The sequence below is a fragment of the Nuphar pumila genome, chromosome 3 (genome assembly GCF_984573655.1).
Source record: "Nuphar pumila chromosome 3, dmNupPumi1.hap1.1, whole genome shotgun sequence".
NCBI classification, from domain to species: domain Eukaryota; kingdom Viridiplantae; phylum Streptophyta; class Magnoliopsida; order Nymphaeales; family Nymphaeaceae; genus Nuphar; species Nuphar pumila.
This window is the reverse complement of record NC_143251.1, coordinates 114,112,890-114,127,687: the sequence shown is the minus strand read 5'-3', so window position 1 is coordinate 114,127,687 and position 14,798 is coordinate 114,112,890. Positions and strand designations below refer to the sequence as shown.

The following is a 14,798-nucleotide window of genomic DNA, read 5'->3' as shown; positions in this document are numbered from 1 at the left end:
TGAGGAACACAAGGAAAGAAAGCAAATGTAGTGCAGTAACATGTTTTGCAAAGACATCCTAGAAACTAGTTATAATGAAAAAGAATATCCATAAAATTGTAATTCATGAACATGAAATTGGAAGAAAGATGTTACCGGAAAATGTGATTATGATAACAGCACAAAAAAATGCAAGGGTGCAGAAACTGCATCTGCCTTGCTAAGAGGATCCAGATATGAAGGATTTGATAATGACAACCTGCTATGGATTACTAGACAATGCAACACTTTTGTGGCCCCTCAGGCTTGAATACCTCCTACAAAGCAGTCGGGTTGTGTAACAAATGTTCTTAATTCTTGTCATCTCTGAGATTCTTCTATAAATTGCATCAGCAGAGAAAGCTAGAATCACATCAAGATTCTATCACCTGAAAGGATTTTTCTGAGGATTCAATTGTACACCCAGTGATCATGCTTGAAGGAAAACAGCAATGCCAGTTCTCGCTATTCACTTTCTGTTTTCCTCAAAAAATAGATAGCCCACCACTTTCTCACCTGTCTAGAATCTAGATCTAATTTAGCACTCTTTTGTCTATATGAACAATAGAGTGACCTAGCATTCACTCATCATCATCACTGCTGTAGTTGTCACAAAGGGATTGTAGAGCAGTGTTAGCAACACCACCTGTGGATTCTTCTTGTCTGGTGATATCACTGGTTGCTCCTTCCTGACGAGTAACAAGTTCATGTTTAGTGGTATCTTTGCTTGCTCCCACCTCGCCACCAACGAACTCATCATGCTTGGTGACATCACTCCCTTCTCCTTCCTTGGGTTGAGATCTTTCAACTGGCGCTGGAGGCTTTTTGACAATTTTAACAGCCACAGATTTTGATTTGAAAACAAATCTCTCATTTTGACGCAGACCATTGCTTGTGTCAACTGCTGCCAATCAGAAAAAGAAAATAAATGAACAAGCATACATAGCAATGAAGAAATATTGCATACGAGTAAGATTCAGAATGTAAGTCTAAATGAGCAGCAGATGAGTATGATAAACAACAAAGGATTATGACCAACTTCTATTCACGATCAATGAAGAATTATCGCCCAAAAACCAGCACTACTGGACCTTGGACGCTACATCCAGTCACATGTGATTCACAAATTCTTATTAACTATGGAAAATGACATGAAAATAATGAATTAAGCAACAAAACTATGCTGCTCCTCAATGGAACAAACAAGAAATATTCCCAGCATAAAACACACAAAGAACACCATGCCCGGTAGCCACCACCCAAGTAAACTTTAAAATAGCCTCTTACTGAGGACCAACTTTAACTGTAACTGACCTTTAGTGCTAGGTTTTTCAACAATACCAGCCGTGGTTAACATGTCTGTTGGTTTTCGCTCAAGTCCACTGGTTGAAGGCTCGGTTTCTCTCTTCCTCTGCAGGAAATTGGTAAAATATTAGCTAACATTCGAAATAAGAAAAACAAAAATCAGATTCAGTCCTAAATTCAATATCAGAAAACAACAAATATACCTACTTCAACATAGGAAAAAACCAAGCTAAACAAAAAGCAAAAGGTCAGCATAAAGTTTGCATTTATCATAAATAAACCAAAAGTGGAAAAGAGGAGACACTTGTAGAAAAAAGAAACCTCTTCATATACATCTATCTTCCTGCCATTAACTGTAACTAGTTTTATACTACCAAGCTACCACAAGATGACTGCCACGAGGTTGCATTACGTTAGGCCTATGGGTAGGTCTGGGTTTGAACCTAGAACTAGGTTAGGTCGGGAAGACTAAAACAAGTTTAGGTTCAGTTTGGGTTTGGACAGGATTTAGTAAAAAATTCGGTTCTCCCAATCCACAACAGATAAAATGCTGAAAATTTAAGAGGGGCTTCGGGACACGTTAGGAAAGCTTGGGTAAAATTTTCAGGATTTTGGGAGCTATTGTTTAGGAGATAAAATTCCTAAAAGTTCTGAGATTTTCTGGGGACAGGGTTTTGTGTGGATTCTGACAAACCCTGAGAGATTAATTTATTCTTCTTAGAATACCGATAAGAAAATTATGAAAAATTCAGAGTAGGCTTGGGACTAGCTAGGGTAGGTTCAGTTAAAATTTGAGGTTCAGGGTCTTTAAGATCAGGGAGATAAAAATAAAGGAACACAAAAAACAGGTTCGGGTCTGGACTGAGATTTGGTAAAAACAGGTTACTGTGTCAGATTTATTTCTCCTCACTGGAAATGAGCTTTGATCCGATTTTTGGTGGGTAGACTAAGGACAAATAGGTTAATATATGGTTAAATTTGCAGGCTTGGACTAGGTCAGGTTTGGGAGAAACGTTAGAGTGAAGTTGGGTCAAATTATGCAATTCTCAGCCATGGAATGCTAGACATGAGGCTGGGTTTAACGGGTTTGGGAGCCTAGAACCAGACTCTGAGTCAAGGCTTGGGTTTTATACCACAGGTTTGAAGGGTTGGTTAGAGGTTTTTTTTAAGGGTCCAAGGCCGGCAGATGGTCCGGGGAAGTTGGTTTGGCTGATGCAGGCTGATTCTATCGAGTTAACTTATTATGTTGCACGGTCTAGACTTAAGTTTGCACCAAGACCGGTTGGGGTTGACCTACAAGAGGTCTACGCTCAAAGGAGGGAGCCTACTTGAGAATAGACGAGGGCCTAGGGGGCAGGGGGTAGAAGAGAGTGAGATAGGGGAGAGAGAGAGAGTGGGACATCCTTAGGGGGGCCGGGTTAGAGAGAGAGTGAAGAACTTCCAACTCCATTCAACTGATTTCATATCTCATATTTGCCCTACAAGACAGCGGCCCTATATGTAGGCTTTACAAAAGCATTAAACTCAAATTACAATTAACAAGAAATAATAACTCAAATGCTAAAACCTAAGAGACACATAGGTAGAGCCTCTAGGGCCTTAGATAACACCCAATTCCTCACATAAATGGCTTGGCACACCCATCCATGCCTCTTCAGAAGGGGAGGTCGACCTCCTTAATTGGGGCCCACCTAGCTGGCTGGCCCTTGATTGCTTATTGGATCCGGGTCTATCCAAACAGGTTCGGTTCCTTCTTGCTTCACCCATCTAACACCGAAATGGATCCGGGTCTTAAATATGGAATGCAGCGATGCCCCAAATCAAATGTCTCACTTGGCTGAGGATACTGCAAATGTTGATGTGGCACCTTAGGAGTGGGTCCTACAACAAGATGAAGCTTGGATCTGGATCTGCAAGAAATGGGTCAACTTCAATTGCTTCGACCACAGAGCTTGGATTCGGGTCTTCAACATTTGGCACTGTAGTAATGCTTGGATCCACCCAAATCACTTGGTATAACGGATTTGGATCTGAGTATGTCATACTTAGATCAATTTGGGCCAATGAGGGTGAATCCAGGTCTTCCACACTGGGATCCGCTTTGCTTGACAAGGCAATGGATCAAGAGCAGGGTCCTCTAGAATTTGGATCGTATCATCCCCTCCCTCTTGAGAATTGCCTAGTCCACTAGGCAAAGTTTCGCTAATGAAGGTTGTCATCCATCTATAATGTTGGTGCGATCTTTCATAGTACTTGGCAGATTGTCTTCCAGTCTTGAACACCACTTGGTACCTATGTGTCCTTCCAACACATGAATTGTCTGCACTTGTGAGCCTCGAGAAGGGAAAGCTCACTTCGTTGATGGTGGATCTGATGTTAGCCTCAACCCGAATAAAAAATAGTGATTAGGTTTGATCCAACCACTATGAGTTGCATTTTCTCGTTGAGGGTGCTTTCATTGAGATTCAAACTCAAGTCACGATGAGCACTTGACCATGAGAAAAATTCAGGATAAGGCATGACAAAGGATACCATGCACTTCGTCTTCTTGAGATGACAACTCAGTGGTGCATAGGCAATTGCAACAACATTATCAATAGTGCACATTTTTTGAGACACGATCTGTCGAGGAACAATATAAGGACCTATGTTCTCCTTTCGTTGTGCCACTCTGACTTCAACTACCTTGCCATAGTACCTTGTCGTGGTAGTTATAGCCTTAAGGTCTTTGGCATAACGGCAATCAGGGCACGAGTCCCTAACACTCGACCATGGCAAACAATGCACACAAGGAAGTTGGGTTGCCATATACGGGTGTGGCACACAACGAACGAGGTCTGGCCGATTAGCAGCATCAAGTATGCACCACTTCTAATTGGTTAAGACCTCTGGTGTCCAACAACTCGAGTCACAATGCCCCATGAGTTGAGGAATTCTATGACCCAATTTATTTGTAGTGGGGTTGAGGCATGTCAGATCTGTGAGCCTTTGGAAGCTCACGTAGTGCCTCCCACAAGGATCTTATCTTCTTTCCCCACGTGTCAACTTGTAGACATTCAATTTCTTCATGTTCAACGATAAAGCCTTGGCACGGTTGGCAAGGTTTTCGAAAGCCATCAAGTGGCCTTCTAGCATTGAATGAGCTCTTCTCTCAATGTCAGACCCTTCTGTCTCCACAATGAACACTTCAGAGATTTTGGGTACGATGAACAAGGGAGTCTTGCATATAGCTTTCTTGGGTGCCACAAGGGTGAGTCTGACTCCTTCCGCTACAACGATGGCATCCCCTTCTAACCTTGCTTTCAAAGGGAAAGCAAAGATTCAATCGTTTACTTCACCTCCTTGACCACTCACGAGGGTTCCAAAGACCCTTTTCAAGGCCTTAGGGGGTTCGGGCTTAGGCCAAGAGGACATGACCTCAGTTTCTTGGATTCCACAGTGACGCCTTGTTTGTCCACATTATGGTCATGGTAGGACACAGTGGGATGTTCAAAGTTGCAAGGGATCCCTTGGTCCATACACTCTTCTGATGTGATAGGAAGGTTTTAGTCAAGGTTTTTTGTATCGTTACTATATAGAAAAAAGATATGATATGCACTCATATCGCAATACGAGTGTGTATTGTATCCGTATCGTATGTATTACACAATATGGGCCCATGTTGTACCGTATCTACGAGTGTGGCGCACTTAAAAAGGGTCGAAAAATAATTTTTCCATTTTTGAGTTCTAAAGACCTCATGAGGGTCGATTCCCTCATTTGTGTAGAGGCCATTACAGAGGTGTCTGCGCACCCTAGATGTTTGTGCACCCTATGACTCGTGAGAGCAATTTGGGGCCGATCCGTGCGCAAGAGAGAGGGCTTTTGCAATTTCATCAAGTAAGAGTGCATTTCCACCATTTTTTCACTCAAGGAAGTGGGTTACGGTAAAAAAACCAAGTATATTAGAGATGATTTGAATGTTGAAGGAAGAGGAGAAGAAGATGAAGATAATGATTATTGATGGTATACTTCTTAAAAACTTGGTTATTTATTGTAATTTGTAACTGTTAAGTATTCATAAACTTGTTTTTTTGCTTTTCGATGAATCTTGTGGCATGTTCTTAATTGAAGATATTACTATTTTGCATTGTTCTTGTGAGATATGATGATTGATGATGTGTTATGTAGCTCATAGACATAAATGTATCACATGTGATTTTATGACTGCATTTTATGCATTTCATCATTGTTTTGTGTGTTATGATTTCTTAGAATTTTTGCTATTTTTTTCTCATATTTTACGATATTTTTTAATTTTTTTTCAAAATTTATGATGTTTTATGATACGATACGCATCTTATTTTGGGCTCGAACAATAAGGGTTACGATACATACAATTTTGGTTTTAGTCGTTCCACCCTTTTCTCGTGCTTTGTAAAACAACCTTCTAGGCTTTCTTTTTTAGGATTGGCCCTAGTGGGCGTTCCATGGCATCTTTCGTGCCACTGGTTCCCTTCTAACTTCTCGCCATTGGGGCATTCTAAGATGCACCCTAAACTACTTTTGAGGGAATTCATTAGGCATATACTTTGCCTGTTTACATCATCACCATGTGAGTTCGAAAGAGAGGGAGGAGTTTTGTCCACTTGCTGAAGTGGAGCACCATCTTGTTAGGGTTGGTTGTGCTTTCCTCATCGATTCTTTGGGAACCGCATCAGGGACGACGACAAGACCGCTTTCGTAGGATTGGTCATTGTACCGTGGCAACGGGGCTGATTCGCATGTCGGAAAATCGACACACCTCTCGAACACATCTCCTCCTATGCTAAGGGATTTGAACTGTTGTCAGGCATCTAGTAACTGATGTCGGGCGACTCGCATGTCCACTTGGACTTGCTGCACTAAGTTGATGACTTGTTGAAGGTTGGCTTCAACTTCAACCATGCGAACACAACTGAATTTGGTGTTAGTCCTTTCATCGAACTTGTTGATGAATTTGGAATTCATCGGGGGTGGATTGACTTGACCTTGCTTATGTAGCACGGGTTCGCTCCAGGTTTGCTCTGATACTAGATTTGTTATGTTCCTGGGGCCCATGAGTAGGTATGGGTTTGAACCTAAGTCTAAATTAGGTCGAGTAGGTTAAAACAAGTTGAGGTTCAGTTTAGGTTTGGACAGGGATTAGCAAAAAATTTGATTCTCCCAATTCACAGCAGGTAAAATGCTGAAAATTTAGGAGGGTTTTTGTGACACGTTAGGAAAGCTTGGGTAAAAATTTCAAAATTTTGAGAGTTGCCGTTTGAGAGAGAAAATTCCTAAAAGTTATGGGATTTTCTAGAAACGGGGTTCTGTGTGGATTCTGACAGACCCTAAGAGATTAATTGATTCCTCTCAGAATATCAATTAGAAAATTATGAAAAAATCAAGGTAGGCTTAGGATAGGCTAGGGAAGATTCGATTAAAATTTGGGATTCAGGGTCTTTAAGGTAAGGGAGATAAAAATAAGGGAACTAAGAAAATGGGTTGGGGTCTCGACTGGTTATAAACTGGGATTTGGTAAAAATAAGTTACGATGTCGGATTTATTCTCCTCACCGAGAATGAGTTTTGATCTGAATTTTTTGGTGAGTAGACTAAGGATAAGTAGGTTAATATATGGTTAAATCTTTTGAGAAACGTTAGGGTGAAGTCAGGTCAAATTCTGAAATTCTCAGCAACATAATGCTAGACTTGAGGCTGAGTTTAACAGGTTTGGGAGCCTAGAACTAGAATCAGAGTCAAGGCTTGGGTTTTAGGCGACTTACCAGAGGTTTGATGTGGCTACTCCCACTGTTCCAAATAGGAGCATACATTAGGACTGGTAAGGTTTGACTTGGTAATGAACTTGCTTATGCTTGTAAAATAAGCTTGTTCTTAGATCAATGTAAGCTCGTTATGATAAATGATCCGAGCTTATTAAAAAAAAGGGTCTAAATATACCGACTACCGAGCTTGAACATGGCCTGTTTAGCTTGGCTTCACTCGTGTGGGCTTATACAGATAACATATATATAATCTATGTGGGTGCGGGTGCGGGTGCGGGTGCGGGTGCGGGTGCGGGTGCGGGTGCAGGTGCAGGTGCAGGTGCGGGGGTGCGGCACTTTCAAAAAACTTGGGTGAGGGGATGCGGCAAATATATATATATATATATATATATATATATATAAAGTCCAAAAGTTGGACATAAATGACCCAAGTTGACCGCACCGGGTGCTGCACCCGCACGCGCACCTGTGTCGCGTCGCGCCGACGCGGGTGCGGCACCCAGTTTGTCGAGTCCCTGTGACATAGTATACAATATTTATATATTTTATATTTATATGTATCAGAGAATGAGAGAATAATGCATAAAATAACTTGTTGCTAGGCATGACTCTATAGGAGGCTGGGAGGTCATTTATTCATTTTATCATTGAAAAAACAAAAATTCATGTAAACAAGTCTTAAAGTTCAGCTTTTCCCACTGCCCCTCTTTAGATTTTTTTGTTCCAAATGAGTCAGCTCATGCTCACAGAAAATCAACTTGAACTGTTACAGGCCAGAAGCTCCTATAGGGAAAAACAGGCAATGGCTAAAGAAGGTAACCTAAGCTCATTCAACTGGTTTACCAGCCCTGCTCATAATAGGGGTTGAAAGTAGAGATTGCCAAACAGTATCATTTTCCTCTATCGTTGCACATTATTTACCTTGTATCATCTGCACATAAAGAATGAAAATTTTCCATCTTTAGATCTCCTAAGGCTGTTGTTGTCTTTTCTTCTTATCATCATGTATATACGCTTCCTTTTTCTTAATTTTCTTGTTAACCCCCCCCCCCATCTTCTCCATCTTAGACATCAATCATAGACAGAGTGGAGGCATTGATCAGTAATGCTGGAACTTTTAATTTTCTTTAGTCATTCATATGATGGGAAATTTTTATCCCATATAGTGACTTTTTTTCCTTCTCAAAAGTAAACTCCGCTCCAGCTCCAACAACACCTCAATCTGCTGATTCCTCTTTTCATCTCTTCTTCATAATCAGGACCCCCTCCTCTCTTTACAGGAGACTAAAAAAATCCTTTCTGGCTTTTATTCAGACAGGAGCACACAACAAGCTTAGTTCCACAAAGAGGGACAGATTGGATTTGATGTGAGCACTCCTTACCAAATAGCAAGGCAGGGTATGCTGGGCTTCTCACCATGTCTTCATAATCAGTCAAGCTCTAACACCTCTAACAAAGATCACTATGAGTTGAAAAGAGGATCATCCAAGGATCAAGCAACCTAATTATGGAATTTCATTGTATGTATAATGCATTACATACTATGTCACAGGGATTCGGCTAGCAGGGTGCCGCACCCGCGTCAACGCGACTCAACGCGGGTGCGGGTGCGGTCAACCCGATCCCGGGTGCATTGACCGCACCCAGGGTCATTTCGGTCCATTTTTTGGATTTTTTTTTTTAAAATTCGCCCTATGAAATGGGCTGCGGAATTTAAAAAAAAAATCGTAAGAGTGAACTTCCCAAAACTAAAAGCACCGGACATCGCGAAACCATCGGAATGCAAAACATAGCAATTCCGTCCATAAATTTGAAGAAAAAGCACTCAGATCTACAAAACCTCAAACCAAAACAATGAAAACAAACAAGAAGAGAGACCAATCTTACGAACTCCTGGAAGAAACCCGCAAGAATAGAAGGGTAGGAACGATAAACAAATCGTTGTTAGCTAACTCGTCATCTCTTCAGCCATCGATCTTGCCAGCGTTTCAGAGTGACCTACGGTCAAGATCTCTCTCTCTCAAAAGGAGGGAAGTACCAAGAGAGAGAAGGAGAATCTCTTCCGTCTGCAACGATCCCGAAAGGGCGGAAGGAGGAGAGGAAAAGAAGAGGAAACCCTCGCATTCGTTCTCTCTCTCTCTCTCTCCTCGGAATCTTAACTCGACGGAAAGCAAGGGGTGAGGGGGGCTCCACCAGTGGTTAAGAATTAACCGCGGTTAACTGATCAGGTTCCCTCCCCCCGTCGAAGCCTCTAGAATCCCGTGCATCTCTTCGTCGGATCCGCCTTCCACGTCCTGCCAACCGTCCGATCGCAAGCGGGTCACCCCGATCGTACGGCCACTGGGGGCGGACAATACCTGAGGCGGTAACGTGGCAGACGTCGATTGAGAGAAGTGACATGCCGTCACCCTAGAAGGACGGGTGGGGCCCTCACGAGGAGCTCCTTGCCGGTCAAAGGTCCACAAGAGGACGGTTAAAACTTAAAACCCTGAGGAGAAAATGGTTTAAACTACCCCTACCTGTTGTAAACATGCAACTAGCTCGGGTTTGTTTCGATCCGGGTTCGGTATCCTTCTTCTAGATCCAATTTATTTGAAAGGTGCTACCCGAATTGGATTTTCATGTATCAGGAGAAACGGGATACAATTAACAGTGAGACCTTTACCCATAATTGATAACCTATAGGCAAGATGTCAATGGATCAAGTTGATTTAAATATTCAACCACGATTAACTTTTAGTTGGATTCAGTAAAGCATTCCAGATCCCAACAAAATACGGGCTAGATACCATACCGTTAATCCAAATCTGAATTCCAACTCAAAACCTGAATACATATAAAAGTGTATGTAACAAGGTCACGGTTTTGTATCTGGATCCAACTCTTGGGTGGAAAGAGGCCACATCCTATTAGGTGGGGATGCCAATAAATCGGATTTTATCCACATTACACCAAATTCAATTCCATTTAGTTGCGTTTGGACATCCCATTATATTCAAATTTGACGGATATGGTTATTATTTTTTGCTACTGAATCTGATACATATTCTAATTTGATAGATATTCAAATCCATTTACATGTAAAAAAGCGGACCTGCTATGAGCTTTTCACAACCAAACCCAAATGCAAATTTGGACCCATTTAACGAACAACCGGACCCCCGCACCCGGGTTTTTTGGAAGTGCCGAATCCCCGCACCCATGTGACATAGATTACATACAAAAAATTGTATAAGTACTCCTCAACTACTAACTAGATCCTCACCATGAACATGAAGTTACATCACTATGCACAAAAACGACAACCCTTTAGCAACAAGAAACCTTTCATAAGAAATAACATACATTAAAGAAAAACCTTTTTCTTGGACTAGCAAATGCATTTGCAAGTGAGCTAAATAATTGTGCTTATTTTGTTTCATAATAACCACTGAAGTTGGTTTCTAGTTTCAAGACATCCAACCTGGCATTTTCACATCAACAGATCAATATGGTGGGGGGCTTCAAACAATATGATTGCGTGACTGGTGGCCAATAATATGATCTTTTGAATATAAAAGACAGCAGAATTATCTTAACATGGACCAAGAAAAACATCTAAGAATAGATGACGTGTGCTGGTACAATGATGATTAAAGCAGCCCAAAATGAAACTTTGTCCTCTATAGTATTACATCCTACTATTGCCAGAGTTGCAGAGTCCCTTTTGCCTTTTGTGTCACGGTTTTTCTGTTTCTAACTTTTGTTAACAAAATAATCGATTATCTGCTTCAAAGAACTACTGTTAGATTGAAAAAGTCCATGGGATCCATTATTGCATGGACCCAGGAAAACATCTAAGGATCGATAGTATGATCCAGACTCCCAGAGTAATCAGAAAATTGAAACTGACTTTTTTCATATATTAGATTAAATTTTGCTCTCGTCATAGTTACTGAATCCTTTCAATATTTTATGTTAGGGTCCATTCTTTTGTTACCAAAACAATGTTCTGCATCAAGAAGTTATAACCAAGGTTGTAAGTATCGTATCGTTACCCGTATCGGTTTGGCCCAAAATAAGATATGTATCATATCATAAAAAATCATAATTTTTTAATAAAAAATTTCAAAAAATCCAAAAAAATCATGAAAATCAGAAAAAACTAGCAAAAATTCTAAAAAAATCATACATATGAAACAATGATGAAATGCACAAAATACAACCATAAAATCACATATGAAGCATTTGTCTCAATGAGATGCATAAGACATCACCAAACATCAACTATCTCGAACAATGCAAAATATTAAATATCTTGCAATTAAGAACATACCACAAGACTCATGCTTTCATATTACATAAACAAAAATATTATGGCAATAGTTGCACTCGATTTTAATCGGTTTTCACTCATTACTTGAGTGCCCCATTACCATGTTGGAACATCTGATGCTATCTTTGTTGGAGGAGTGTAGAGCCTGATTTCTACTTTGATATAAATCTTTAATTTCTGTGGATCGTAAGTTGGCGGGGGAGTGTAGGGGGCAGCGCCCCCTCGAGGCATAAATTTTTTGGAGGGTAGCTTTGTAATTATACTCATAATAAATATTTTTTACCTTAACCCATTTTCTCGAGTGGAAAAATGTTGAAAATGCACTTTTACTTTAGCAAACCGCAAAAGCCCTCTCCCTTGCGCACAGATTGGCCCCAAAATCACTCTCACAAGTCCTAGGGTGTGTGGATACCTGTCTAATGGCTTCTACACAAATGAGGGAGTCAGCCCTCAAGAAGTCTTTAAAACCCAAAACTGAAAAATTACAATTCGGCCCTTTTTTAAGTATGTTGACCCTATATCGTACGATGCACGATACGGGTCTGTATTGTATGATACACACTCATATCGCGATACGAGTGTGTATCATATCGATATTCCTTATAGTAACGAGACGTACAACATTGGTTATATAACATGGTAAATACATTTCTTGTACTACATAATGGTGGTTACTAGCTCAAAATCAAAAGTTCACAAGTAATAATCAACAGTTATAACTTGGTTGGTCAAAAGAAAAAATATAAAAGAAGAGAACAAAAGGATTTCAATTACTATAAGAAAATAAACTTTTCTTTTGGTTGGTCACACAACAGATGCAACAACTTTGCAAATGATGCTTTCATGAAACTGATCATATGTACATATTTACTATATGCTCATGTCACATGGATACTCCATTTTGATTTCCATTATGTATCCCTTTATATACAAGTCATACTGAAAACTTCATAAAAATGGTGGTATCCCAGTATCCGCAGCTGTATCCATGTGACATAGATGTTCAACTGCAACTACTCTTTATTCAACTGATGAATATTTTGAAAATGATAATTCAAAGGGCATCATGTTTAAGAAACATAAATGTGACTCCAGAAGGCAACATTCTAAAGTAAGAATCTATTGTATAGACTCTATAGAGTAACATCAATTAATATAATACAAGAGAAAAACATACTTTGAGGCTGACACTCGAGTCTTCACCAAAATCCTCATCCTCATCATCATCTATTCGCCGCACAAAATCCTTTGAATTCTACATCAGAAACATAATTTTAGTCAAGATTTGGTACCTCAAAGCCAAGGGACGAAAGTAATGAGATAGCCACAATCGTGCGTAGTTTCATACTTACATGAAACACTATAGACTTTATGACAGATTCATCCTCTTCTTCTAGCTTTCTCTCCTGCCAATCACATATGGAAATTACAATGTGTTATTGCAAAACACATCATAATATCTTCCCCTCCGCACCCCCAACCCCAAAATAATAATAATAATAATAATAATAATAATAATAATAATAATAATAATAATAATAATCGATGCAACCTACACTTTCTTCTGATGTACGCTGCAGCGCTTCCAACATTGCATCCACACTTACAGTCGCATGCCTAGACTGCAAAACACAAAGCAGATGATCAATTCAGAATACATTATTAAATACTCAATTAGTAAACTACAATGAACATCCAATTCAAGAATAATCTATTCATCAATGTGCAATCATGAAGTACCTTCATAGATTTCATCTCATCTAGGGCAGCAAGAATGTCCATCTCACGCTTCGAGTCCAAAGTCCTATTCTCTAAAGATTTCATGGCATCTCCCATCTCTTCAGACTCCCTCTTTTTCTTTTCTTTATCCACAGCCTACGAAAATAAACAATACACTAGTAAGAATCCCAAAATACATAACACCAAAATGACATTCAAAACTGCTCCAAGAATCTCCCATACCTCATCTTCGGCACGCCAAGGCTCGAAATTTCGCATCGCGCCAGATTCCACAATATAATCAGAGTTTTGGGGGTCTGTCTTGAACGTAATTTCGGCTGAACATTTGGTGCACTTGAAGTAGAACCTGAACACTTGGATTCCTAGGTATGTCTAAGAACAAGAAACCAGAAACCAGAAACCCCCAAATAAAGTTAAAGCTTCCGCATGTGAGAAGAAGGAAGGAATAAGTAAGCAACGAAGAAAACCAAAATAAAAAACTTCGATGAAAGAGAATAGCAGCGGATCAGAGGAATGACTTCTACCTCACCGACGGCGTCTTCCTTCCGGGAGTTGAATTTGGTGCCTTTGTAGATGTAATTGCCGCAGGTGTTGCAGCGGATGCTCATGGGGAGCATCATCCGCACCTTGATTTGTTGGTTCTTGGGCTGACGCCTCCTTGGGATCTTTGAAGGGTCGAAATCGGGAGGGTAATATTTGTTGAGCACCTTCCTTTCTCCCATCTTCCCCCTTCACTCGCTGAAGCTGCTTTTTACTCTAACTTTTTTTTTTTCTGAGATGAAGAGAAAGAGAACACGGAGCTAAGAAGAAGGCAAAGAAAAAATTCAGTTGAAACAAAATCCAAACGAGAGAGAGAGAGATTTACTTCTGCTCGTGGGGGGGAGCCACTGGAGAACGACCAGGTCGCCGGAGAACGCTCGCCGGAGTGGGGTTTAAGATTAGGACATGGCAGAGGAGGGGGGTGTTCGATCCCTAAAAACTGAGGTTTTGAGCGTGAAAAAGAAAATAACGGGATGGCGATCAGGTCATATGCCCAGTGCCCATCATATGCGCATCCTGACCCTCCAAGCCAACGTCCGGATCTTGCCACGTGCCCCCTTCTCTTCCACACATTCGGAAAGGCCAGGCCTCGCGGTCCGTTCTCCCCACCGCTGCCACCCCCGGTTGGATCTACGCATTACCAAATCCAAGTCCAAGTCCAACTTAGTCAGGTTTGGCTTACTCTCATTCAAACAATATTTTCTCTTCTTAAGAATCACATTTTTTAAGATGACAAGTCATCTCACACTCCACGTTTACTTACCTTTTTACTCTCTCTCTCTCTCTCTCTCTCTCTCTCTCTCTCTGACCTAACCAGAGAGCCCGATATGTAGCATGTCATCCGCGACACGGGCCCATTTGGGTGTGTCACTATGACATAGCTTACAATGTTGTCAAATGTTTCCAATGCATCCTTCTGCATCAATGGCAACCTTATTAATATGCTTAAATAATGTATTCAGCAGGTTCATAATCACTTGGAATTTTTTTTATGTTTACACGGAGAAACTGCCCCCAAGATTAGAGACCTAACTGTGATGGCTCACCTACCATATTTATGATTGTAGTCTTGCAACATAAAACTTTGTGGGCTTA

General features: G+C 40.6%; 1 protein-coding gene across 2 annotated transcripts; it reads right to left on the bottom strand.

Moving 5' to 3' along the window:
• Nucleotides 1-43: 43 nt before the first annotated feature.
• On the bottom strand, nt 44-14,144 carry LOC149843357 (coiled-coil protein (DUF572)). Of its 2 annotated transcripts, none has more exons than XM_089999741.1 (9): nt 14,029-14,144; nt 13,688-13,935; nt 13,386-13,535; nt 13,164-13,298; nt 12,980-13,045; nt 12,776-12,829; nt 12,601-12,678; nt 1,333-1,429; nt 44-922 (listed from the first exon to the last, which is right to left on the bottom strand). In XM_089999741.1, the coding sequence occupies exons 2-9, from the start codon at nt 13,883-13,885 to the stop codon at nt 600-602; spliced, it is 1,101 nt and encodes a 366-aa protein (XP_089855867.1). In that variant the 5' UTR covers nt 13,886-13,935; nt 14,029-14,144; the 3' UTR covers nt 44-599. The 2 variants fall into 2 exon arrangements, with proteins under 2 accessions (XP_089855867.1, XP_089855868.1); XM_089999742.1 differs by having other exon boundaries at nt 44-919.
• Between the last annotated feature and the right edge of the window lie 654 nt (nt 14,145-14,798).

Coding starts and splice junctions, on each gene's coding strand:
- LOC149843357 (XM_089999741.1), bottom strand. CDS start 13,885: ATGGGAGAAAGGAAGGTGCTCAACAAATATTACCCTCCCGATTTCGAC. Junction 13,536..13,687: donor AGGAAGACGCCGTCGGTGAG/GTAGAAGTCATT, acceptor TCTTGTTCTTAG/ACATACCTAGGAATCCAAGT. Junction 12,830..12,979: donor AGCGTACATCAGAAGAAAGT/GTAGGTTGCATC, acceptor TGTGATTGGCAG/GAGAGAAAGCTAGAAGAAGA.